The following is a 25,325-nucleotide window of genomic DNA, read 5'->3' as shown; positions in this document are numbered from 1 at the left end:
TCCGTAGCGTTTGCTCGATTGACGATATAAGTGGCAGTGCCATTTAGGAGATTATGGAGAGTCTTACTGTACATATACGTACATACAAGCATGCACGAACATGCACAGAGGTTACTTGCGTGGTACATTCGCAATGGAGCGATTCACAGAGCATTGCATGGTCGTCGACCCAGGAGTTGAGCTCGTTCGAGAGTGCCCTGCTAGGCCGGGACGAAGTGAGCAGCACCACCAGCTGCCTGCCACCCCGCTGCGAGTTGTCGGAATCCATGGGCTACAGTTGCTCGGGCACTGACAAACCCGTGGCCCTCGCCGTTTCCGCGACCACCAGCTCAGACGTCTCGGCCTCCTCCTCACCGCAGCTGCTGGTCAGCTCCTCGACGGTGCCCCCTGCCGCTCCGCCACCTGCCACTGGTGCCAGCAATGGCCTGCCGGGTGCCTCGCCACATTCCACTCGCTCCTCCCCGGCCAGCAGCCGACCACACTCGGCGTCCCCACTCCCCGCCCCTGTCCCTGTCTCTGTTTCGTGGTCTACGACGGGCCCCAGCGCCGTGCCTTCGCGGAGCCAGAGCCTGCCCTCATCGTCGGCATCGACACCGGCAACCACCAAAGCAACTGCCACCGTTGCCCCTCTGCCCGTGGCGCCGCAGCAGGCACCTGCGTCGAGACCCGGCGTCGCACAGGTACTGTGCGCCTTTGCGTTTCATGAATGACAAAACGGGAGCTTATGGGCTTGTTTTTCTTTGTTAGACATGACATTAATGACAAACAGACAACGAGGACAAAGCAAGTGTAAAGTATGTCATTTGTAGCAATCACCGTTTAAAGGGGAAAAAGTTGAAGTGAAGGTGATTTGCTATCCAGCAGGGTTCATTCCTGTGACACTTGCATAACACGCCCAATGCTCTACCAGTTGAGCTACGGCGACAGTTGTCCTACCATTCACTTTATGCAGTATATCTCTGCATTTAAACGTGCGAGTGTGAGTCGGCACTGCTTGTAGCCATGATGTTAAGTGTAGAACGCTCTCCCTGCCAGCGACAAGTTGTCTTTTTGTCTTCTTTAGCTTCTTCACGTTTATACCATAATTACTGCAAATAACGTCCTCTATACTTTCTTCAGTCTCACTGCGCGTTGGTTTTACCCATAGCTTTGCTGTCCGGCGGCTTTGACAGCGTGGAACTGATCAAGTTTTTTTTTTTTTTTTTTTTTTTTAACGTTCATTACACAACCAAAGCGTAATACAGGGGGCATGGCTGTATGAAAAAGATAACGTAGCAGGTGCAAGTTATAACTCTGCATCTAAAGCAATGTGTGCTTCAAGCACTGGGAAATAAGCCAAGATGATCAGAACAGTTCAAAGTAAGAAGCAATAGAGTCATTAAGAATCGAGTTGCATTAGTGCTCTCAGCGATACGTGAACATGTTATCAATTATGCGATTTTGGATGTCCTTAGATCTCACGCCAGCATGTATAAGTTGCAGAAAGTTGATCTGCTGACTTCTCTCTTCAACCAGGTGGTTTCGGCCAGCCCCAGTTCTCGCACCTCTGGTGCCCCCCGGCTCATCCAGCCGAAACAGCCACAGATCCTGCCCAAGCTGTCGAGCGGCAGCGCGAACATGACGACGCCTTCGGCAGCGGCGACCACCCGGTCCCAGTCTCCCCGGGCGGCCCAGCACAAGGCCACACCGCAGCCCGCGCCTGTACAGGCGCCGCAGCCTGCGACCACGGTGCAGCGCGGAGCCGCGATGGGGCTCAACACGGGGAGTCCGCTGCTCATCGGGAACCCCGCGGCAGCGCAGCCGGGCATGTTTCCGGCTGGACCTGCGCAGGTTTGTGGCTGCACGCTACCCTTTGTGGATGTAATACTCAGTGAAGCACGTCGGATGTGACAAAGTGCTACTTTCTGCGGATGCAACGATCATCGAAGCACAACGTACAATGTTACACAACTTGAAAGGCCCTTTAGTGTTGAAAAAACCTAGTAACTGTACTCATTTGCATGTAATGTGACAATGACTGTAATGCATGGGGCAACCTTCAGTCTTGCAAGTACAGATGCTTTGAAGCCAATCAAATCATTTGCGTGTGATGTTCCAAAACATGCCACAAATCAAATGCAGGTTTCACTGCAATCATTAGTTGCGCACGTATTTAAGGCCTCATAATTACACTTTGTTAGGAGTGCTTAAATCAGCCTGATAGTTATGGGAGGAATGACTTGAACTGTTACGGATGAGTGGGTTTCTGTGCGGTTGCCAAGATTGTTTAAGAGTGCCCTACCTTCTTGCGAAGAACGTCTGACGGGACAAATGTTTGTTTCCCACCATTAACCCCCAATGTAGGGCACTTTCCTGCTGAACCAGTACATTCCGGGCCTGGGCCACAGCCCGATTCTGATACAAGGCGCACTGGGGCAGATCCAGAGCTCTCTGGGACAGATACAGGGGGTCCAGCTGGCCCTGCGGCCACCCCATGCCACGGGCCTGACCCTGGGACCTCAGACGGGGCCCAAGCCCCATGGGGGACATCCAGGACCGCCTGGCACCCCGACGCTTGTCATCCCACAGAACCTGGGGCCAAGGCCCAACATCTTTCTGGCACCGCCACGCATGATGTCGCCCCCCTCATTTGCCATAGTCCCGGGACAGCCACTGACGCTGCAACAGCTGCAACAGCTGCAGGCCATGCTGCCCACGCAGGTGAGGAAGTTTATTAGCAGCAAATGTTGCACGATGTCATTTTCTTGTTATTTCAATAACAAGACTCTCCCGAGCAAAAATTCGCTGTTTTTGTGGTGTTCCATGTACGATGCACCACAATAACATCCTCTTCTTCATTTCAAAACATCAGATGCGCAATACTGTGAGGCTGGCTAGATGACTTGTCATAAATGTGTTCACACCAACAAATAGTAAATTTTTTAGGCTGAATATTGCATCAAAAGTTTTGCGCATCACAAGTTATATGGCTTGTTTTATGGGCTATTAATACGCTGTTTCAGGTAATTTATAGCATGGTTGTTCTCACCTCATTGTGTTGAATCCGCAGCCGATTATAACGCCTCACGTGCAGGCTCAAGCTTGGCTAGCACAACCACGAAAACATACCACGAGATGTGTGAAAATATACATTTTGCTGATCGAACCTCTTGCATAACTTTGGCAGCGTTTGCACCTGATGTGTGAAAAGGCGCACGCGTTGTGTGCAGACCATGCTGGCCCAGCCCACACTGGGTGCGTTCCAGACAGACCAGCACCAATCCCTGGTGCAGATACCAACGTTCACCCAGCCGCAGATACTGGCGCACGACCACCATCACCACCACCACCACCACCATCATGGGGCCCTGTCGGGACCTCTAATCTCGACAGGCGGCAGTATAGTGTCCTCTGCACCCAGCGCCAACATTGTCACCCACCATCCTGTCATGACCACCACGACGGTGCTGCATCCAGCGCCACCTCAGCACATACCTGCGGTGAGCACTCATCTTCTGCACTCAAGCCTCATTATAACGAAGTTGCATCTCTTGTATCTATTGCAAGTGTTAATTTACTTCATTATAACCAATATTTCGTTATATCCCAGTTTGTTACATCGAAGTTTGAGTGTACTACCAAACAGAGTCACGTGAGGGCTACACTTTTTTTCAAGTGAAACTTGTACTGCCTCACAATTATCATTGATGTTGAAGGTGTCACAGCAAAAATACCCAAATGCATGCAAATGCGACATTGAAGCGCATTTGCGTCACGCGTGTATCTGTCGGCACCATTTGACGATAATGTATTGAGACCCCTTAATTAGAGACGTGCCTCTGGGAGCAGTTGTCTTTTATATGAAATGTCTCTTATATGAAGTGTACCACGTGCATGTTTTCTTTTCTACGCCTATTTCGATGCAGGCACATTGGTGTCTCTCATACCCATTAGTCGCTTACATGAGTGTTTCTTATAAAGGGGTTCATCTGTATTGTGTTTCTGTGGCTCCGAAGCCGGACTGGGTTGTTCACTCTAAACATTCATATAACAGGCATGAAATCCTCCAAATACTTTATGGTTTCGTGTCACGACAAAAGTGAACAACGCCCCTGTTCTCATTTTAGAGTGCTTTGTTGGACTTAAAAAAACTTGAGCCCTTCATTAGCTGGTGTTATATACTGCAGGACAAAAGGCAAAGACAGTGAAAGGAGTGACAATGTGGTACCGTCTTTATTGTTAGTTGTCATGCGGTTATTAGACTTCAATGCCTTTGCACTACTTTGCTGGGCCGGACGGGTACCCAGACGGCCACGTCCAACCATCATTTTCTTTTTTGCCTTGCTTGCCGCAGTCCGTCTCGGCGCCCATGACATCGGCAACGATACAGCAGCAGCCGCAGGCGCCTACTACAACAGCGCCACCGGCCGTGGAGAAGCCCGTGAAAGCGCCCACGGTCAACTTGGCCGAGCTGCTGAAGGAGCACGGAATTATGCCAGAGTCTACACCCCCACCCTCCCCTACGTCCAGTCAAGAAAACACCATATCAGTCGAGGTTCCCGTCGCACCCGCTCCTGTCACAGAGAGTGTGCAGGTCAGTGCAGTGTCAGTGTGACTGTGAGGTGTGATTGATGCAAGAAAAAGCATGGCATTATAACATCTTTCACAAGTTCACATCATTCACAAGCTTGAAGATATGAAGAAGTTGTGAACACGGAGAGTGGCTGTAGCCTATGTCCTGACAACATTCAACGCAGTTGCAGACTGCTTGTCGAAATGTTGGCTTTTGCAACAGCCTGTGCGAATAAACTTATCATGAGTAATCAATCTACGCTAGACCTTCCATTTCATTTCGGCCCTAAATGATCTCTTAGTTAAACTAGCAGTGACAGTCGTTAGGTTTACTATTTTGTTCGAACAGAAGTATCTACAGTGTGACGAATTTCGAGTGTTTGTTTTCTTTATGCTGAATGTCCCGATGTGTATGGCCTCCTGGTTAGGCCCCATCACGTCAGGGCTTGTGTAACGGTTTCCAACGTGTTCCTGCTGCTGATCCCGTGCAGGTCGTGGTGAGTAAGTCTCCGCAGACTGTGGCAGTGTCTCCTCAGCAGCGCGTGCAGCTCTCGCTGGCGCACGACGGCAGTGTCGTACTGCACCCTCACGGCAGCAGCCTGTCCACCATGCCTGCACCGGCACCCTCCCCAGGACTGGTGGCCACAACGGTCCCTCCCACGTCGACGAGCGCGCCCGGTGGTACTGCTCTCTCGCGGACCCACTCGGCCCTCCTGGAGCGTCTCTCTGCAGCGCCGCCCGTCAGCGTGCCGGACCTGGCCTCCCTGACTGCGCCGCGCGTCTCGGTCAGCGCACCGACCATGGTGGCAACACCGTCGCTCGTCGCGCCCTCGGTCGTGACGCCTTCCATGATGGGCGCCACCCCGCACCCTCACCAGCTCACTCTGCACACTGTCAACAATGGGCTGGTGCAGACACAGCAGCTCGGGCAGCCGCAGTCTTTTGTGACTCTGCACGGCACGGCGGTGGCCAACATGCTGTGCCACGGTGCGAACAATGCGCGCATCAACCACATTGTGGTCAGCCCGTCACCGTCTCTCGGGCAGCAGCAGCAACAGCATCATCATCATCCGCATGCCGTGCACCACACGTGTCACGCCGTGGTGAGCTCGGCATCCAGTGCCGTGGTGCCGACGACGACAACCACGGCGGTAATGGCGTTGTCGTCACAGACGGCGGTCGGTAGGACGACAGTGGTGCCGACTTCCATGGCGCACACGGTAGTGACTGTGGCCGCGTGCCCCACCGTGACGACCGTGACTGTGACGCCAACGGTGGTTGTGTCGACGTCGAACAGTAGTGCCACGGCGCATGGAAGTGGGAAGTGTACAGCATCCATGAACACTCAAAACCAACAGGTGGGAAAACCATGGTCTTGCCTTGCTGGCCTTTACGCGAAAATTTTTTGACGTGTATGTTGCTTTGTTTGTTGTGCTGTGCTGGATGCTTGTCCTTTTTGCTATGGTAAGCAGTACGGAACCACATCTGTCGCTTGGTGCATTTTCATTGGTCACATTTAAGATGTGACACTGATTTCATAAGCTTAGTCTGGGTTCCGCCACAGACAATGCATCCCTACTTATGCATGCTAACTAGTCCTGGTAATTTTTTTTTCCAACAAAGCCACTGAGTCTCATCCCAAAACTCTGCATTCTTGGTACAAAGGTGCTGAGTAATGAGCGCAATATTTTTACCTTACATTTCAATCATTCAAAGATGTATGTTCAATGGATTCAGTTGATTCCTAGGTGTCCACATCATAACAGTACCTGGAGAATTTTTATTTTCATTGAAAGCCATCAACACATAGTTAGGAAAAAAAGTTTTATGCATAACCTTGCCACTGTAAACTAGTTTAATGAGAAACAAGCGAGTGTGTCTATGTTGCTGGCACTATTAGTAATAATCTGTAATCGCTGAAGCACTCAACAGCTTTCCACAGCCAACTGCTAGCTCCTAGAGCAGTAAGGTACACGATGTCAGCGGACAGTATATTTTTGGGAAATCCGAGCAAACTGCTGCACTTGCACAATTTGTTCGTCAGTTTTAATCACCTACTAATTGTGATTGAACTCGCCAGCTGTTGTAGTCAGCATCATCAGCTTCATTGCGTTGTTAAACAGAGGAACCACCATGTTATAGTTGAACTTTGTTGATAAGCTACAAAAACAATATCTTTAACTCACTGTTTGAGTGGTATAGACAGGTTGGAAAACTAATATTGGCCAACCTGGCATAAAGCATTCACAAAAGCTTTCCTGTTTATTTAGTGTACTGTCCTCGTGAAGCACAGGGAGTTCATCAGCACAGTGTGCAGAGATTTTACTTTACTACCAGTGCAGTACTTACTTAACAGACAATGGCAGCTGCGATTTCGCACGTATGCTTATGCATGCTTCAAAAAAAAGAAAAAGAAAGCACAGCTTATCCACGGAGTGAATGATGATGAGTGGGGCGAAGTGTCTGTCTGTCTGTCTATGCATCTGTCTGTGTGTGCATTCGTCTGTGCATCCATCCATCTGTCTGACGCAGGACGATGTTAGAGTATGAAGAGCTTCACTGCTAAAAACATAGGTGACCAGGTTTTCCTTGCACGAAAACACGTTTGATCTGTGTCGTGCCCACGCACTCGGCACTTGACGGTACCAAAATATATTTTTGGCGTAATGCTTGGTCATGTCTAACATGGTCGCAACAGTTGCACACTTCAGGTAATTATCTCCACCACCCACAGGAGCGCCTGAATGATGAGGCATATTTTTTAAAATCGTATTCTAAGCAACATTTTTAGAACTTTGACATTACTAAAATGTCACCATAATGCTCCCTATTACATTGCTAAAGAAAATAGCTGGAAACCTTTCTTGCTAGGCAGACAAATATAACAATAAGTAAATCAGTTGGAATCCTTAACACGGAAAAAATTTCTGATATTGGTTCACTGACTTACTTCTGTAGAAACTTTGCCTTTTTCATATTATTGTAATTAAACGTGGTGTCATGATGCAGTAATGCATTATGTTTCAAATATTAGCATTGAGGCTGGTGATGTTGTACTTCCAAGTCAAGCAGATGTTGATGACTGAGATTGCTTAGCGAAATCTAAGGCACTGATTGTGTTGTAAGTATGTGTTTGTACAAAGGAAATTTTTAGGACCTCTCATATGTATTAAATGCAAATAGACCTTATACCTCTATATTTATCTGTGTTCTTTAGCTGAATAACTACAAAAGTGTAGGAAGCTCGCACTAGTGGTTCAAGGTTGGACTGACAGGGACATTGTGGCTGATCTAAATTATTATCAAAAAGTCCTAATTAGCAAGGTCATAATCTACATGGTCTTCATTAGTTGGTATTATTAATTAGCAAGGTCATCTCACTCCGTTTCTAACACTCTCTTTTGTTTGTCTGTTCTATGCCTCTCTTTTGTTTTCTTCAGAAGGCACACACATTGAACAATTGCCTGTATTGGTCGTCCATCGTGTCATCGTCAAAGACTGTGATAGTCACAGGCCTCATTTTAAACCGAATGGATAGGCAAAAACAGAAGAGTGTACTATAACTATCCTTGTTCTTTAAATCTGTATTGCCAGTAGTAAACTGTAATTATTTATAGTTATTCCAAAGACGAGAGCGCGTGCCAGCTGGGTTACTGCATTGCACTTGCTAGGCGCAGCTTAGCTTTCTGGTCACAAACCCACTGAACAAAAAGCTAACACAGAACTTTTAAAAACAGAAATTTGCTCAACATGAAACATCAGGCCTTCCTATGATGGCTGCAGTTGTATGCAGTGTTTCTTCCTGTGTTAACATTCGTTAAACTGCTCTTTGTTGAAGAATGCATTCATGCTGCATTACCATTTATCACGTGGTGTGGTGTTGCCGGTGGCTTTTCCAGCTCTACGAGCAGCTGCAGTCACAGATCACCTACCTAAACTCCCTGAAGAAGCCCACAATGCAGCAGAAGCTCCTGCTTACGCAAATGCTCGCCATCGAGGAGAAGCTGCGGGACTCGTCCAAGCCACAACGGAGCGCACAAGGCCGCAACCTGGCGCTGATTTCCGCAGTGCCCACATCACACGCACACTGCATGCAAAGGCACGAGGTCAAGCCAACCGTCGTTTCGGTGAGCCACTTTCACATGCGAGAGCACAGCGCCCTCCCACTATACCCAAACCCGACCTCAGCCCCACTGCACCCCTTCTCGTGTCTTTTAAACAGTGAATGGGGTTGGCTGGAAGTGCCCTGGCCTTTCCTGCATACTGCCAGCATCTTAGGCGTTGCAAAACTACTCGTTATTTAAAGATTACCTCTTGAAAGCAGGCCCAGTGACTTTTGTGAGAGTGCACAACACAGCAGAGGGGGACATAATTCCGCAGCAACATGCTAGCAGCTCTCTTTAGCATGTCAATTTCTTCACACCTTCCATGGTACCAGTGCATTAGGCATTTGCGCCGTACCTGAGGTAACGACCAGTTTTGTTAACTTGAGAACAACATTGTGTCACCTGCCGCTGCAGAGCGCTCGGTGTTTCTCTAGATCGAGTGTGCACGTACTGTTGTATGCTAAATTACATGAGGTGATGGTAGATGCAGGATTTGGGCTTTCCAAGCTTGAACCAGTACGGTGAGGCTTACTTTCGTGAAGTGCAAGATGCCATAACGTAGACGGGTCATCTTTAGCAAAGGATGGATGGGTGGCCTGCCTAGTCGCAATTACCGAAAGGTGTTGGTAGTTAACGGGGCTTAAGGCACAAGGCTTTGAGATGCAAAGGCACTGCAGGTTGCAGCAGCGGAGAAGATCAACTTTATTGTTGATCCACGATTCCAAGATCAACCTCATGGTTGGTCTCGGAAGTGGATAATACTGTTCTCTGCAGTGGAATGGCACAGAGGCGCCACGGCATATTAGAGTTGGGAGGTGCAGCTCGGCCTGGTAGGCAGCACGGTGATGCCATTTAACTGGGCAAACTGTTTCACCATTTTGTCCTAGCCAGAACAATTGAATTGACAGTGACAATCATGGAAACTTTGCAACGGGGGCCGCTGTAAGTTGAAACAGTAGCGAGACCGAAAAGGTCTGATGTCATGCTTGCTTATTCGTGGAAGACTAAAAGCAAGCAAAGCGGCTACTGCGACCAGCAGAACCAGGGCTCATGATTCGAACCATGCTAGCACAAGGTATGCAAGAGGTACGGCATGATTGTGTTATTACACTAATATTGGTTATATGGTGGTAAGTGTTGGTAAATTTTGGTTATCTCGCTTAAAGTTGTGGCAGTGCTTCCTTTGGTACAACATGGTATAGTCTTGCAGTATATGGGATGTTGTGCTCTTGCACAGGTGTGGCACAGGCACTCCACCTATGCGCAGCTGGGCTTCCTTTCTTACATTGACATTTGCACTTCTTTTTCCGTCGAGCAGCACCCAATGCCTGCCGCAGCCACCATAATAACAGCAAAGCCATCTGCCGTTACCACTGTCCAAGTGCCCACAATCGCCGTTGCCACGACAACGAGGACTACCAGCCGGACCACGCACCACAAAGCCAACCATGCAGATGTCAAGCCTAAGGCTTCCATTCTGCACACTGGGAACGCAGCGTCCATAATCTCCACACAGAAGGTCATCACCCCCCATTCCGTAAGCATTCTTGGTCTTTGTTGTTACGGAGTGCTTCGCACTGGATGCGTGTCATTTGTGCGAGTCACTTGTTTTGCTGCGTGAAGGCCTTTGGGCTGCACAAAAGCATTGATAGATAACAGCGAACCTTTTATTGTCCTTGGTCAGTTAGGGAGGCTTGTAGTAAGTCATGTCACTCTTTAACCCCATGCCTCATCAGCAAATGCTCAACAGTGTGGTGTTGGCTGGAATTTCGGAGCCGCAACAATGTCTTTAGAGAGTGTTTGGGTGCGCCAACGTTTATAGCAGTGCTCACCATAGCTAGTTACTTGTGCCAATGAGGCCAATTTTCGGCTCGCTTTGCAGGAAGCTGGTAGTATAGTAGGGTGGAGACTTAAACTTTTTTTTTAGTGCTATATAACACATTGACCATAGTATAGCAGCGTATGAATAATACTGTAATGACATTGGCGCCATATGGGCACTACCTTCTCGCACAGAGGCAAGGATATACAATCGTGCAACATAATTGTTGCCTCAAAATCTCTTTAAAGTGCGGCATTGTCATATATCCACCCATTGCTCAGAAATCAAAGCTTGGTGCTTTTTCGATGGTGGTCTCTGTTACTAAGCGAATAACTGCTGCTGCTTCTACTGCTGCCATTTAATAGTGGTGACCCCTGGCAGGGGAAGCCATTGGCCGCTTCTAACTTTTGGCTCTCGCTTCTTTTGCTCTCTTGCCCCCACCCTATCCCCCTCGGTCCCACCCTACTGCTGGCTCGCTGGTTGCTGCAGGGACCGGTGCGTATAATAGCCACTGCGTCGACCAGCACGAGCGCTGCTTGTGCCTCCTCTACCTGTTCCTCCGCCCCTTGCTCTTCTGCGTCGGCGTTGAGTGTGTCGTTGGCATCGGCCACTCCGATGCTGTCGTCACCGAGCGTGCCGCTGGCGTCTGCTGCTCCGCTGCTGTCATCGCCAAGTGTGGTCACCGTGTCATCTGCGTCGCTTGTTTCGAACGCACCATTGGTCTCTGCTGCACCGCTGGCATCTAGTGGGTCGCTGTTGTCACCACCAACATTGGCGTCGTCAAGCACAACACCCGTGTCAAGTGCCCCTCTAGTGCCCAGCGTGCCCGTGGCACCAAATGCATCGTTAATGTCAAGCATACCGCCAGCATCAAATGCACCGTCTCTAGTGGCAAATATGCCAGTGGTGTCTTGCACACCATCGGCACATGTTGCACCTCTGCCGTCAAACGTGCCAGCGATGCCATGCATTCCACCAGCACCTAGTACATCCCTGGCAAGCATGCCGGTGGTGTCATGCATTCCACCAGCATCCACTACTTCATCTCTGGTGTCAGAAACTTTAGTGGTATCATGTGCCCCATCCTCACATTACACCACTCCTCTGGTGTCGCACATGCCGGTGGTGTCTTCGTGTGTTCTATCAACGCACATGACACCTGTGGTATCGAAAGCGATAGTGGTGTCATGCTCTCCGTCAGCACCTGCTGCACCTCTGGTGTCAAGCAAACCGTTGGTGTCATGCTTACCTCCAACATCTACATCGGCAATTATTTCAAGTGTACTGCCAATGTCCACTGCACTATCGGTGTCTAGTGCAACGCACACATCTACTAGTATGCCATTGGTATCAACAGCGGCACTAATGTCAAGTCCATCACCACTGGCATCGTGTACACCGCTAATGTCATCTGCACCACTGGTGTCGACAACACTGTCAGTGTCATCGGCACCACTGATGTCGACGACGCCCATGACATCGACAGCACCTACAGTGATATATCCATCTCCAGTGTCCAGTGCACCAGTAATGTCAATGGCTCCACTAACTGCGCCAAGCACAACTGACGTGATGGTGCCATCGATGGCCCCTCATCCAGTGGCTTCGTCCCATCTACGTGTAAGTTTTCATTCTGGCCTGTGAAGCACAGAAATGGTGATAGTTGCTTTTCTTTTTTTTTTACTTTTTTTTTTTGCATTAACAAAGCATGTGCACCAATTGCTTCTTGTGAGTGTCGTTTCTTCAAGTTATGAAATAGTCGTCAGCTTGAAGGAAGCTCTGTGACGGGATTGCAAGTTTTTTTGCATGCGCAAGGTGAGCAACCCGCAACATTTCGTCGGATATAGCTGTAAGGCCACAATAGTGTGTCTAGAGGTACTCAAAAGCTAAAGCAGTCCACAAATTACATTGGACTCCCGTTAGGAAGTTAACGAAAACTGTAAAACACTTCGTATTAACTTCCAATTAAGCAAAAATGCACAAAAACTGCACTTTTACCTGACAGGTGTCCAAGAAAATAGTCTGTCATTTTGTCTTGCCGAACCTGGCTGTGGCTAGCAAGTTTTCCAAGCACTACACATGTCAAAGTGCTTTTTCAGCGTTGTCTTTTTCGCAGCTCAAGAGCAAGACCCACAGCAACATCGGTAGTTCTCGGTGGCAGTTTCTATGTAGTCGTCATCCACTAGCCGAACCATCTGCCCAATCTTTCTGTTCTTTCATGAACCACATGTATCTGCATTGCTGTCCATGGCGAGGAATTTTTCAAAATGGGCGTCAGTAAGCATGGCCCCAAGTCTGTCGTCGTTGAGTTTACCTGTTTGTGCATAAGTTTGAAAGCACGTCAGGCTTAGCGCCGTACTTTCGTGTGATGTCTTGCTTGGCGTTGCCTCCGTGGTCAACTTCTTTCAAGATCTCAGACTTCCGTCGCCAGGTCAAGCTTTCGGTAAGGGCCGCGAGTTGACATTATCAAATGCTGTCGCCACAGCACTCAAAATCAGCTGTGGTAACACGTGCAGAATCAACCCACAGTGCGTTAGTGGGCTAGTTGGTTTATCATGTTCGAACAGCACAACATGGAGCCAAACATGCAAACGCCCACACAGCGCTGTGTGTGTGTGTGAGCGTTCTGCTTTGCCAGCGTCCAGTCGCGCTGTTCTAGCTTCAACCCAGCACGTGGCTGAAGCTCTCGACACATCACAATGAAAGACCCGGCTAGCAGATGCGATCAATGAATCGTGGCGCTGGCGACAACAGCGCGATCTGGCAGCTGTCTTGGCGATCATGGCACATGAGAAATTCCCATTTTTTTAAAAAAATTAGTTTCCTCGAGGCCCTCGACTGCGAAACAACTTCTAATTAACCAACATTACAGGCTTTTAACTTCGAATTATCGAGCATTGTTTCCTACGGGCGAGCATGCTAAATTGATGGGACCACTTGTTGACTTCTAAGTAACTGAAAAATTTTAAGCGACTTCAAATTATCGGGAGTCGACTGGATGAACAGGTTATCATGTACAGTTTCATTCAACAGGCCTCTATGCGGTCACTTAACCGAAACTTATCACCTGCTCCAGTAATCTATTGCATTAAGCCTGGGGTTGCAAGGCCCTGTCCCAGTCACAGTGGTCATGTTTAGATGGAGGCGCATTTGCAAGAGCCCTTATGGAGCAGGATGCACAGGCGCTCATGGTACAAAATTAATCCAGAGTCACCCACTACAGTGCTCCTCATAATCGTATTGTTTTCACCCATAAAACTACAAATTCAAAGTGGCTCCACAACACTTTCTCAGCATGGTCAGAAGATGCTTCTGATTAGTACGCGAGGCTCCTGAGAAATGGTGAGCCGAAAATTCGAGCATAGCGCACGGCCTGGAATTTGAAACTAGTTTTCAGAGTTGGGGCTAGGAATCGCCGCTCCTTGAATTTCTAATTAATTATCAGAGTCAGCTGGAGAATGCCTCTTCTCTCAACAAATGGTGCAATGTACACAAATGACCGTGCCATTAAACTCAAAGCCGACGACCATAGGCTGATGCAAGTATCGTACGCTGCACAGTTACCAGTGTTGTGGAGTTGCCACTCTGGAATCGGAATGACTCTGGAATCATTCCACACTTTTGCGACCCTGGAATGTGATGTAATGAGGGCAGCGCTCGGAGGAATGTAATGGAAATGGAATCAAGTGCCTTTTGCAAGGAATGTAAGAGGAATTGTGTTACGTCATTTTTCCATAAAATGGAGTACCTTTTCGTCTAGACGCTGTTTTTTTTTCTCCCAAACTTTAAACAATAAGTAAGTCAGAGTCTCGAGTTTAAGATTATAGCAATGTTTTAAAATGGCCTGGCTGATTACAGGCACCATATATTTATAAGCAATGCTCCTAGTACAATTCTGTCTTTCTACATATTGTGTCGCTCTTAAGTTTGTATCCTTTGCGCAACTGCGGCTTTATACCATTGGTGTTCGTTGTGTGGAACTACAACAATGTGTTGCGAGATGCTGCCCGACGCCCATGCACGTGCTCCCGGTCACGCTGAAAGCAAAGTAAGCTGTGCGCTCTAAGAAAGGAAGGATGTGCTCAAGGCCATGATGTGCACAGTACTGACAAAGAGGTGCATTTTCTTGAACCCTTGCCATTCATACACCTCCTTGCATAACCTTAAGCACACTTATTTTGAAAGCAGAAAGGAAGCTCTTGAAACGTATGATAAATCCTTATAACTCCGCTCGTGCTCAACTGATTCTCAAAATTTCTGCAGCAGTTGATTCGTGAGGCCATTTAATGAAGTTATTCTATGGTTACTTGGAAAAATGTTTATGGGCCCCTTTAAAAAAGCACTGACATCAAATTTACTCGTGCAGCGATTTTCGCGTCAATGAGTAGCTATAGACCCCGTAGCAGCGATTCGCGACCTAATATGAAACTGAGGAATTAATAAATAACACCTTTATTGAGATATATCACTGGTATCTAGTGGGATTCAAAATAGCCGGCAATCCTGCCATTTTTAGCGCTGGGAGCACAACCAGTGGCGCTACCTCGCGGTCACCTCCAGATCGTGCCACAGCTAACACTTCCCCACAGAAAAGAGTAACGTCAGGCTCAGCTGCTATGCAATTATTTCGTCTCCTAGGCGGACACATTCAGTCACGCCCCGTCACCTGCATTGCCGTCGTCGCCATACATGTGGTCAACTCGGGTTGAATACGATACTCTGGATGGAGATTGGAATCCCCGCGATTCACGACATCGCGAATTATTTTTGCTTCGATCGACCCTTTACAGAACAGCTATTCCAAAATAAACGCCGTTTCAAGCAGCACTGAGGAGGTGCCCGAGGATGCATGCTTCAGCCATGTTCGCTCGTGTTCGCTTGTGTGTCTCCATTAGCTATATTCGTGTGTTCTGGCCTGCACAGCATTCAGGTATACGCAAAAGGGTCAATGAAAGATTGCTATTGGGAATGAGATAAGGGGAGAAATATAATACGTTCCCTGCTTCTTGGTTCTTCTTTGCGCCTCCAGATGGCCCTACTTATCCAACCTCTCATGGTTGCAGCGGACGTAACCCAGTGTTACGCAAACACAAAGAAGTCTACCGACGAACTAAAATTCAACGATACCTGCGTGTTACTTGTTAGCGATGATATCTGTCTATATGCTGTTCCACTGATAGCCTGTGGTCGTGTTGGCGTGTAACATATACGTAATATGAAAAGACACCCTCAATGCGCTTCTTCTGCGCTTCCAACGAGACAACTGCAACTCGCAACGGTTCCGACATGCTGACTGACAAGCACACGTTTAATCATGCTCTTTTTTTTTCCTCGTTCTTTTAAAGGTGGTTTGCATCTTGGTAATTTCGCGAAATCATTCAAACCGGTGCGACGAAGATCAGACGTGACGAGCGAGTGCATTTTCAGGCTTCAGCACCGGTTGGCGTCACAATAAGAACACTCGGATCGTAGACGTCATCGCTACTATCGAATCGTCACACAGGATGGTATGTGTGGATTATCACACCGAACACGTAGCACTAGTGTCGATGTCGCAGGGCACTTCATTTTCAATAAACTCTCGTACGCTGTTTGCCGTCAAAATAAAATAACTTCCACGCGATGGTTTCGATTCATATTTGGTCAACACGATCTATGCACACTGAGCAATCACAGGAAGGGCTCATCTCGATTTTGAAATTTGATGTGAGTGCTCCTTTTAAGTATGATGCAGTCTGAATAATGGTTTAAGAGGGCATGCAAGAGCGTATAGAGCAAACTCAAGTTTGAGTTAATCATGTCTGCGAGATATTCGTAAATTCAATGTATGTTCAACGTGTGTGTATTCAACTGTCGCATCTTATGTATCTCATTACACCTTGCATTGCCAGGCGACTGACAAACTGTAAGCATTTCTTTTTAGTTGTTGGCAAAATTCACCTCTCATTTTCCTGTGCTGCCCTCTGCAATGACACATTTCGCTACTTTTTCACTAGGGAAGAGCACACGTGCAGGGGCATCATGAAAAAGGGGAGGATAATAGCCTTCCGAAGCTGTGCAAGCCACCACTTTCACGACTAACATTGGTTCTGCGGCAGAACTGCTAAGTGCATTGGCCTTTCTGCTCTGCAAGGGTAAATGGTATGATTCTCCGAAGTGCTAAAAAGCAAGTTATATGAGAATGGAGATGAGTATATGAAAAAAAATTTGGGAGGGGCATCGCCAGTCAATGTGCACTCATTGGTGCAAGCTTGCCAAGTTGTAACCAGACTGTGGAGTCTCCAACAAAGTTCCAAGATTGCTTTTTGTTGCACGACAGCCGCCTACCATGTCGCGGCGTGGTGTTGAGGCAATCTTACGTGGCCTTGTCACTTAGTGCTTTTTGTTGCACGACAGCCGCCTACCATGTCGCGGCGTGGTGTTGAGGCAATCTTACGTGGCCTTGTCACTTAGTAACGGCATGTTTAGACATTGCACCGCTACTAAATCTAATCTCGGAAGCCGTGGCCGATAATCTCAGCACTAAAGTGCACATCACAGTAAGCGGTGCAGCAATGAAGTTTTCCGCCGCTTTGCTACGCGCTGCAGATTCGCAAAATTTTGCGGCTAATAGTACTTTTGTTGATGTTCCAAGAATGTCTTTTAACAACTATACTAAATGTCTCTGTTGCAATGTTAAAAGAGTAGCAGAGAGTATGCATGATGCTATGAGTACATCCCTGTTGACATGTTATCGTAGATCAAGAGTCACGAAACCAGCTGAGCTCGTGGGACGCTGTCACGAAATTCAATTCAGCTAAGGTCGCAACAGAGAAGAAGGTTGGTGCAGGAAAGGGGTGGGGATCGAGCAAAGTGTTGGCTAATGTTGCCAGTTGAAACAAGGACTTTTTCATATCCTGTATATAGGTCATTTATGAAAGAAATTGGGGCTTTGGTCTCGAGAAACGCACAGATACGCGGGATGACTAAAATTTGGATGATGATTCTGAAGTACACTGATAACGAAATATCCAATGTCGCGCTGTCCCCTTGGCGAAAAACACCCTGCTGCGTTGGCGAAGCGTAGGAACACCCGCTTCTTTTGTTCATAGCGTTGCATTGTCAGTGCAGCGCGAGAAACACTACGGTTCCCTATAATTATTCATCTATGCATTTTCTGTTGAATAAACACTCTGCCTAATACTTATGTATGATCTTCTTTTTGGAATATTTGCTTTTTGATCGAGAATGTTCACAAGTATGAACGCAGCCACCAGATCAAGTAGTTGGGTGTTGAGCAAGGGCTTAAACTTTCACCGGGTGGCTAGACAGACAGACCAAAATTTCTTCATTAAGGTATCCAAAGAAAGACTATAATCTTTAAAAAAAAAGAGAGAGAGAGAGGCCTGGCTCAATCAGCAGTGTCGCTGGCTTCTTCGACATCGCAGGTTCCTAACCCGGCCTCAGCCAAGCTCGCACCGCTGCTGCACCACTCCATGCATCACCACCATCACCATCAACATCATATCCACCACCACCAGCCATCATTGGTGGGGAGCAGCATGCCATCGGTGAACCAGCGATCGCCGCCCCAGCCGAAGTGTGTGCGGCTGCAGCACCCAACCAACCACATCATTGCACCGCCCAGCACGACCAAGCAGATACTGGTGCAGGTGCCCACTATTGTGAACAAGCCGGTACGTGCATCGGCCATGCCTACACCGGTGTCGCTACTGTAACCGTCTCACTTCCCTTGAAACGTGGTGCTACGGCCGGTTATAATCTAAGACACGTTTAAGCTCTTTCCAAAGAATCGTCATGCTATTCTTTACCTCTGGAAGGGTGCCATGCAAACTCATATCCATAAATGAGGGCAATACTGTTTTTTGGCAAGGTAAAAGTAGCAACCCGTTCTTTTTGCGAGGGGGTTAGTATGATGAAAGTCAGTGTGAAAGTCAGTATGATGTGACGTTAGTGTGCAAAATGTCACGCTGTTTTTTTGGCATGTTTTGAGAAAAGCTGTATGAAATTGCGCACCCATGGCTAAAATTTGGCTTTCAGGTAACAAAGACCGAAAGAAGAAAGGCTGCAGGGACAAAAAAAAAAAAAAAAAAACTTGGATCGTCAGGCAGCGTTTTACAATAAGATATGGAACAGTTGCTTAGATATAAGACTAAAACAAAAATGACACATTTACCCTACTGTGCCCCCTTAATAATATGAGCAGTTAAAAGAAGTGTTTGGGATAAATTACCACGGAAGAGCGACAGTGCTATAGAGACTCTTAATGGCCAGCAGGTCATGTATGCTCGTTCTTGTGAAGATCAGTTCTGAAGATTACATGAAGAGTCTCCTTGCGGACTGCATCTAACACAAGTAGATTATCTACACGAAACCATTCCATTTTGGTGCACAAGGTGTGCTGGCTGAAGCTGTTGATGGTGCACGCACTTAGCCAGATGTATATTTTTTTTTTTTACAGCCTACAAGCAAAAGCTCTGGAAGTGGTAACAGCAGTTCTGCAAAGTCTTCTGCTCCTGTGCTACCGAGCAAGGTGGAACCTACCATTCTTCCCAAAACCCCCCTGCCGCCACCCGAACAAGTGAGCAGCAATACTTTATTTGTCAGCGAAGATGCCAGCGATAATGAAGTAGCACCCCCTTTTTTTTTTATTTACGAAAAATTTTCAGGCCTTGAATGGTACAAACGAGGGGAGCTATTCTCGAACTGTCCATCTAATGAACATGTTTATTTCAGCAGAGCCGTAGGTTGCGGGATCGAATCCCGGCCGCTGCAGCCACGTTTTCAATGCGAATCCCGGCCGCTGCAGCCACGTTTTCAATGAAGGCAAAAATGCTCGAGGCCCAAGTGCTTAGATTCAAGTGCACACTAAAAAACCCCAAGTGGTCCAAATTTCCAGAGCCCGCCGTTACGGTGTCTCTCATAATCGGTGGCTTTGGGATGTTAAGCCCCAACGATTATTTCAGCAGAGTGCATTCACTTAATCAAGGAAGTGGCAAGTCCTGGCTGGAATCATTGTGCTCCTGACCACACCGACGCATACTGCGCGCTCAGTGTTAAAAGAAAATGTATGAAAACTGGAACAGTCTGTCCCTCTATGTGAGCACGTCCCAGACGCTTGTGAATGATGCAGGGAATGCATACCAACCTTCCTTGGTGCATGAAATCGGCCACCGAATTAGGTCTAATTCAGGGACACGTGCAATCACAAAATCACTGTCAATGCACAGCAATCCCTTCCTTTCATTTGTGTGGAGAGTTGTGAAAGCTCCGTGACATCAAAAAGATGCTGCGGAAGGAGAACCGGATACGGGGCGTGCTGCTCATTGAGCTTCAGCCAATCAACGGAAGCTGAAATAGCCATACCATTAGATGGACGGAGTGAATGATGATTGGTGGGGTGAAGCGTTTGTCAGTCCGTCCGTCCATGCATCCCTCCATGTGTTCATCAGTCCGTGCGGCTGTCCAACTGTCTGTCTGTATGTCCGTCACTCCGTCCGTCTATCTGTGTGTACGTCCATCTATCTTGTGAACGCTCCAAGTACAGCCATTTCACATAATTTCATCATGTATTCATCATATACAAGTGCCGCCATTCAGCGGACATTATAAGGACCGCTCTTTCGGGTATGTGCCATCGGTGGCTACATACACCATCGGAGGATAGACAGACCTACGCCCTAAGGAGCTTCGCCCATAAAAGCTCCCTGTCTTTGGCTTAGAAACTGTCGTGGTATCTAGGTGCTCTTGCTCATTGATCATGTTAATTTTCTGTACATAATACACGACTACTGTACAGTCCAGTATTGTAGTGGTACCAGAGAGTTCTTTAGAGCAGACTCGTTGAATGGAACGTAAAGTAACGAGAAAAATATGTTCCATTTTACAGGAGTTTCAGTTACATTCAAACCTGAATATAACGATCCCATATGTAACAAAATATCAATTATAACGAAGTAATCGAAGAATATTCGTACAATAATCATAGTGTTAGGAATACTACACCCTTATAACGAATTTATTTTCGTGTGAGATGCTACTTTGTTATAATGAGGTTGGAGTGCGCTGAGAGATGAACAAGAATGCTGAATACTAGTGCTAAACCAGTCACATCATAGACAGTTGTTCCAACTCTGTTTCATAGATTTTCATTTACTGAGAGTCTACTGGTATAGTTAAAGTTGTAGCATCTCTATCACATAGGTCGAAGGGCCAAGGCATTGTCCTCGTTCACCTTGTTTTGTCGTTTCTGTTGCAGCCTCCTGCACCCCCTCCTCCCCCGCCGAAGCCAGTAGTCGTCAAGCCTAAAGTTCCTGATCGTGTCCAGAAGATTCACGCGTAAGTGTGTTACTGCGACGAGTACTTGAACTGCATGCATCGCCCTCTGTGGCAGTACAGGTGGCCTAGCCTACCCAGGACAAAAGCAGGTGGAACTCGTTAAGGCACCGTTGAAACCACCATCAACGAGACACAAAGGAGTTCTATTCGCTCACAATTTCATTCGAGCGAATGACACTGAAATTCTAGAACAGTCAAGACACCGATGTAAGGAGACAAATGGGTATGAAACACCAGTGTGCCTGCTTTGGAATAGGAGTCAATTCTAGAATGAAAACATGGTAACCTGCTTACAAGGAACGCCTGCTCCCCGGTGCATGTCTCTTATCAAGGGGTTCAACTGTACAGTCGTTTAATTTGGATATCAGCAAATGCTTTCATTTTATCGCGGTGAACAAACTGACATTAGAACAGTGTTCGTTTGGGCTGATTCGTAGCCCTTGCCAGGCATATATTTTTTTTTCCAAGTAGCATAAACACCAGATATGGAACAATCTCGCAAGTGAAGACCTTAGACACTGCATAAAAATGGGGTTCCTGACGGGGGGGGGGGGGGGGGGGGGTATTCAAAGGTAACCTGCCACGTGGGTCATCATTCATAAGTGTTGAAATCACACTGTTGGTCCAAAGTAAAAAAAAAAAAAAAAACTTAAGTAGCGCCAACCGCAGCACTTCACATCTACCTCCTCTCCTACCAACCACAGCAGTGCCTAGAAACCACGAATGTGAAAGCACGCGGGCACACTGGATGAGTTAGATGCTTGGGCAGCTCGGGCACTGCTGCGCCGTGTATTGATCGAGCGGCCGTACCTCGGGTATGCTGAAAGGGTACGCCGGTGGCGCCCGTTCGTGGAGCGCGCGCTCGTGAAAGTGGACAAACAATATGGCGTTCACGATACCTTCACAAAAGCTATGCACGCGAGGGGAGAGGAGCCTGCACACTGACATGAATGGCGCTACTTTAGTTTTTTTTTCAGGGACTTTATGTTGGTCAAGATTATAGCTCCCTCAAGGTTAATAGAGAGAAGAGAATTCATAGAGATTCATTAAGAGTGGACACACCTTGCAAACTTATTGGCTACGTTTGAATGATTGCAGCATGTGCACTAAATGAATTAAAATGTTGACTTTCAATGAATAATGAATGAAATCATTAGCTTTCGAGGACGTGCGCCATATTTGGCAGTTAGCTTTCCAAGAAATTTTCTCTTTGGGTACTACTTAAAGTGTTTATATAACTCCATGGTGATTAAACAGCACTTATTAAGGTCTGGAATGGTTAATTGATAATGAAGTAGTGTAGAGCATTAATTTGCCACATTAGTAACCAACCCTGTTGCACCAGATGAAAGGATACATTGCCATCGACGGTGTGAAGACACGTTAAAATTCAATGTGAGGGACCTGTGCAGTTTATTGCTTTTCTTTTCTTTCTCCTTCTTCAATCATTCTGTTATTCTGTGTGGCAGGTTTCATCAACGACTTATGGAAGACCAGAACGGTGCGGTAACCCCAGACACGAAGACCCCCTTCAGATCGCGGCGCGACACGTGCGAGCGGTTATTGCGGTACCACGTCTACAACTCTGAGTTACCCAGGGAAGAGGATCTGCACAAAAGTACGTCTTCGAAGACATAGTTTTGTTTGACAGGCTCTGCGCCACTGCAAGCTTGTCTGACCAATCGTGCTCTATTCTTGCAGCGGATGAGCTGTTTGCTGAGGTCTCGGAACGCCTGCTGGGGGAGAGTCGAAAGCTGTATCAAAAGTTCCACTACCTCATGCTGAAGGAAGGAATGGTGGGTTGCACCGAAGCTCTTGCTGGAATGATTCTGACCTACTTAGATGCGGGCGAGAGTCTGCGAAAAACTTGCACGATCCCCCTTATGCAATTGCCTAAGACAACTCAAAGGCAAACGACGTATTCTTCTTTTGCTTTTCAATCAATGTAATTGATTCCCGCGCAGGTTTTGCCTGCAACTAGAGGAAGTGGTGAATCATATTGTCGGCATGTGCTGAAAATTTGTTTAAAACTCCAGGCTCCTTTCGAATAACAGCTTCCTTTGGGGCATTGCACTCCATAAACTTCCCTGCATAATGCCCAAGTTGTATAGTAGTTAATCAATAGAGGCTGGAGTTTTAGGCATATAAATTACGAGTTTTAAGCACCAATAATAGGCAGGCAAAGCAGCATTTTAAGCCTGTATTATTGTAAACATAGGCACAATAAATTTTTCATGATGCAATTTCAAAGGAAGAGGTGCTCGACTTCTATTTACAACAGTAAAACACAGAATGTTATTGTTGAATTTGTTTGTTGTGCACCAGCACTTTGTAGTAGTTAGTCTAGCCACTCAACTTTCAGAGTCCATTTGAATTGGCCCGTTTTGGCAACATCGTGATTTTTGACAGATGTTTGTACGAACCAATGTTCGTGTGTTATTGAGAAACTGCACTTGGCTGGTGAACTTGATAGAAGTGCGTGCCTCCCCGTGGTTATGCTACAGAAAAATCGAAGTTCTGCAATCACAAGAACCTTTGAAAGTCAAATATAAAATTAGTGTGTCAGCTTTGCAATCTGGCAGTGCTGACCAGTAGTAATTGCCAGAAATTTATGCCAGCTATTCAATAGAGAGCTGTCGCTAGGGGTCGGGAGAATCTATTCTACAAAAAAGTATTTGCGGAGGTCCCCCGTATGTATAAAGTGTGGAGGTGCCCTTCTCAGCCAGTTTCCGGCAGCTTTGGTTTTGCTTGCATCATTATATCAGACACAGGGCCACATCTAGTGTCACCAGTCGCTCTTATAGGGGCGGCGTCACGCGTGCATGGGTGTGAACCTGTGCTGCAAGAAACACGCGCCGCTCGAAACTGTCTTGCAGCCGCATCTGAATTGACTGAGGACGAGGTTAATCCGATCATGACAGCACCTAAGCTTCAAGTTTTATGGGGATATATAATATTTTGCATCGGCCCTAGACATATGTAGCTGTTCATTAGTTTGTTTTGTTTACGGCCTCAAGTTGTCTCATCTCCTCCTCCGCAAATGCATAGCTGCTGGTTTTTGTGCACAATCTTATATCTGGTTAGGTGCGAGGTCCACATGTCGTTAAGGCGCACCATGCTCGTGCCGGCTGCTGAACTCCTCATGACAAGAAGGCCACAGGAGCACATCTTCACCCTGACTGCGGAGCAGTGTGCAACGTTGTAGAACTGCACGCGCTTTTGTTCTTTTTTTCTTTTTATTACAATGTGCAAAAATGCAAGGAAATATGCTTGGAAGCAATATATTGTAACTCCAACCTATGCGTAGTGAGGTGGCTCTTGGAAAGAAGCGACGCTCGATGAAATAGCGATGTTTATTGGGAATCTGATTTACATATGGATTATTCACATCACTGGCATCCATCTATATTGGAACACGTGCAGGCTCTTATCCAAAAAAAAAAAAAAAAATAACTGAGAAAAGTGTACGACTTCACTTGGGTCTTACGAAAAAACAAGCAATGCTTCACCGCATGGTGTGGGCAATGAAGCAGCACCTTGGTTCCGATATCCTTTGTCTATGTGAATAGAAACTATTTGTACAACATTTATTATTTTTTATACTGTTCCACGTTGGTTCCGATATCCTTTGTCTATGTGAATAGAAACTATTTGTACAACATTTATTATTTTTTATACTGTTCCTGGATTGTTTATCTTGAAAATGTATATTCTGATTTTCCTGTTCTGAATATTTTAGCAAATATAGTGTTTTTTATTGCACTGTTTCCCATCTGGCAACCAAAAATTACAGACTTTTCACATTTTTATTTATTCCAAAATATTTTTGTTGCTCTGCAACATATGTTTTTTGGAAAGAGCATTTCATTGTGCAAAACTCGGTGTGCTACAATGCTTGCTGGAGTACTGTTCATACTGGCAAAAACAATCTTCCCGAGACACATGAAAAATAACCATTTTTGCATGGTGACATAAGAGTTAACTGGAGGACTAAATTCAACCCCAGAGTTCCGGTCAGTCGTGTTGTGCAGTAACATGAATAATGAGCTCAAACTGCACTTGGAAGCGAAACGTGAGTTTAAATAGTGCTCATTTGAGTGACAGTTAACAAAACAAGCATCTATAGGAACTATACGAATGCTATAAGGCCCTCCTTAGTCTCTACTTTATGCTATGTATATCAAAGTGGTGCAAAGGACCAAAATGGGCATTTGCCTAAAATCTACTCTCTGTCGATCACTACTATTGCTTGGGCCATTACACTATGTGGGATCACTACTGCCACGTAATGTGTGAAGTCAAGAATGCTGTGGCCCCATCCAAATGTGTTTTTCTCCATCTCCTTGTTTCAGAGAGAGTGTTCAACTGCCGAGAAGATCATGGTCGACAAGTTCTTCATTAAACATGAAACCGACGCCTTGATTGCCGAAAAGCAGGCAGCAGAGGAGGGTCAGTGTAAGTCATCATTCGGCTTTATTTCTTTTTTTTTTTGTTCCTTGATCGATTTT

The 25,325-nt window shown here is 46.7% G+C and overlaps 1 protein-coding gene across 6 annotated transcripts in view; it reads left to right on the top strand.

The window, feature by feature from the left end:
* LOC119181698 (uncharacterized) overlaps nucleotides 1–25,325 on the top strand; it is a 35,558-nt gene that overhangs the window by 8,730 nt on the left and 1,503 nt on the right. For 4 of the 6 annotated variants that reach the window (XM_075875641.1, XM_075875640.1, XM_075875643.1 and 1 more), the window contains 15 exons: nucleotides 174–680; nucleotides 1,516–1,830; nucleotides 2,344–2,700; nucleotides 3,210–3,479; nucleotides 4,334–4,573; nucleotides 5,043–5,909; nucleotides 8,451–8,678; nucleotides 9,976–10,194; nucleotides 10,969–12,099; nucleotides 17,907–18,155; nucleotides 18,941–19,060; nucleotides 20,738–20,817; nucleotides 22,287–22,435; nucleotides 22,519–22,613; nucleotides 25,170–25,272. In XM_075875641.1, the coding sequence (XP_075731756.1) occupies nucleotides 174–680; nucleotides 1,516–1,830; nucleotides 2,344–2,700; nucleotides 3,210–3,479; nucleotides 4,334–4,573; nucleotides 5,043–5,909; nucleotides 8,451–8,678; nucleotides 9,976–10,194; nucleotides 10,969–12,099; nucleotides 17,907–18,155; nucleotides 18,941–19,060; nucleotides 20,738–20,817; nucleotides 22,287–22,435; nucleotides 22,519–22,613; nucleotides 25,170–25,272 (4,930 nt within the window). The remainder of the gene's footprint in view (nucleotides 1–173; nucleotides 681–1,515; nucleotides 1,831–2,343; nucleotides 2,701–3,209; nucleotides 3,480–4,333; nucleotides 4,574–5,042; nucleotides 5,910–8,450; nucleotides 8,679–9,975; nucleotides 10,195–10,968; nucleotides 12,100–17,906; nucleotides 18,156–18,940; nucleotides 19,061–20,737; nucleotides 20,818–22,286; nucleotides 22,436–22,518; nucleotides 22,614–25,169; nucleotides 25,273–25,325) is intronic. The other 2 variants (XM_075875642.1, XM_075875644.1) reach the window with 2 other exon arrangements.

This window comes from Rhipicephalus microplus, chromosome 10 (genome assembly GCF_043290135.1).
Source record: "Rhipicephalus microplus isolate Deutch F79 chromosome 10, USDA_Rmic, whole genome shotgun sequence".
In the NCBI taxonomy this organism is placed as follows: Eukaryota; Metazoa; Arthropoda; class Arachnida; order Ixodida; family Ixodidae; genus Rhipicephalus; species Rhipicephalus microplus.
The sequence above is the reverse complement of the archived record's forward strand: the minus strand, read 5'-3'. Positions and strand labels throughout refer to the sequence as shown.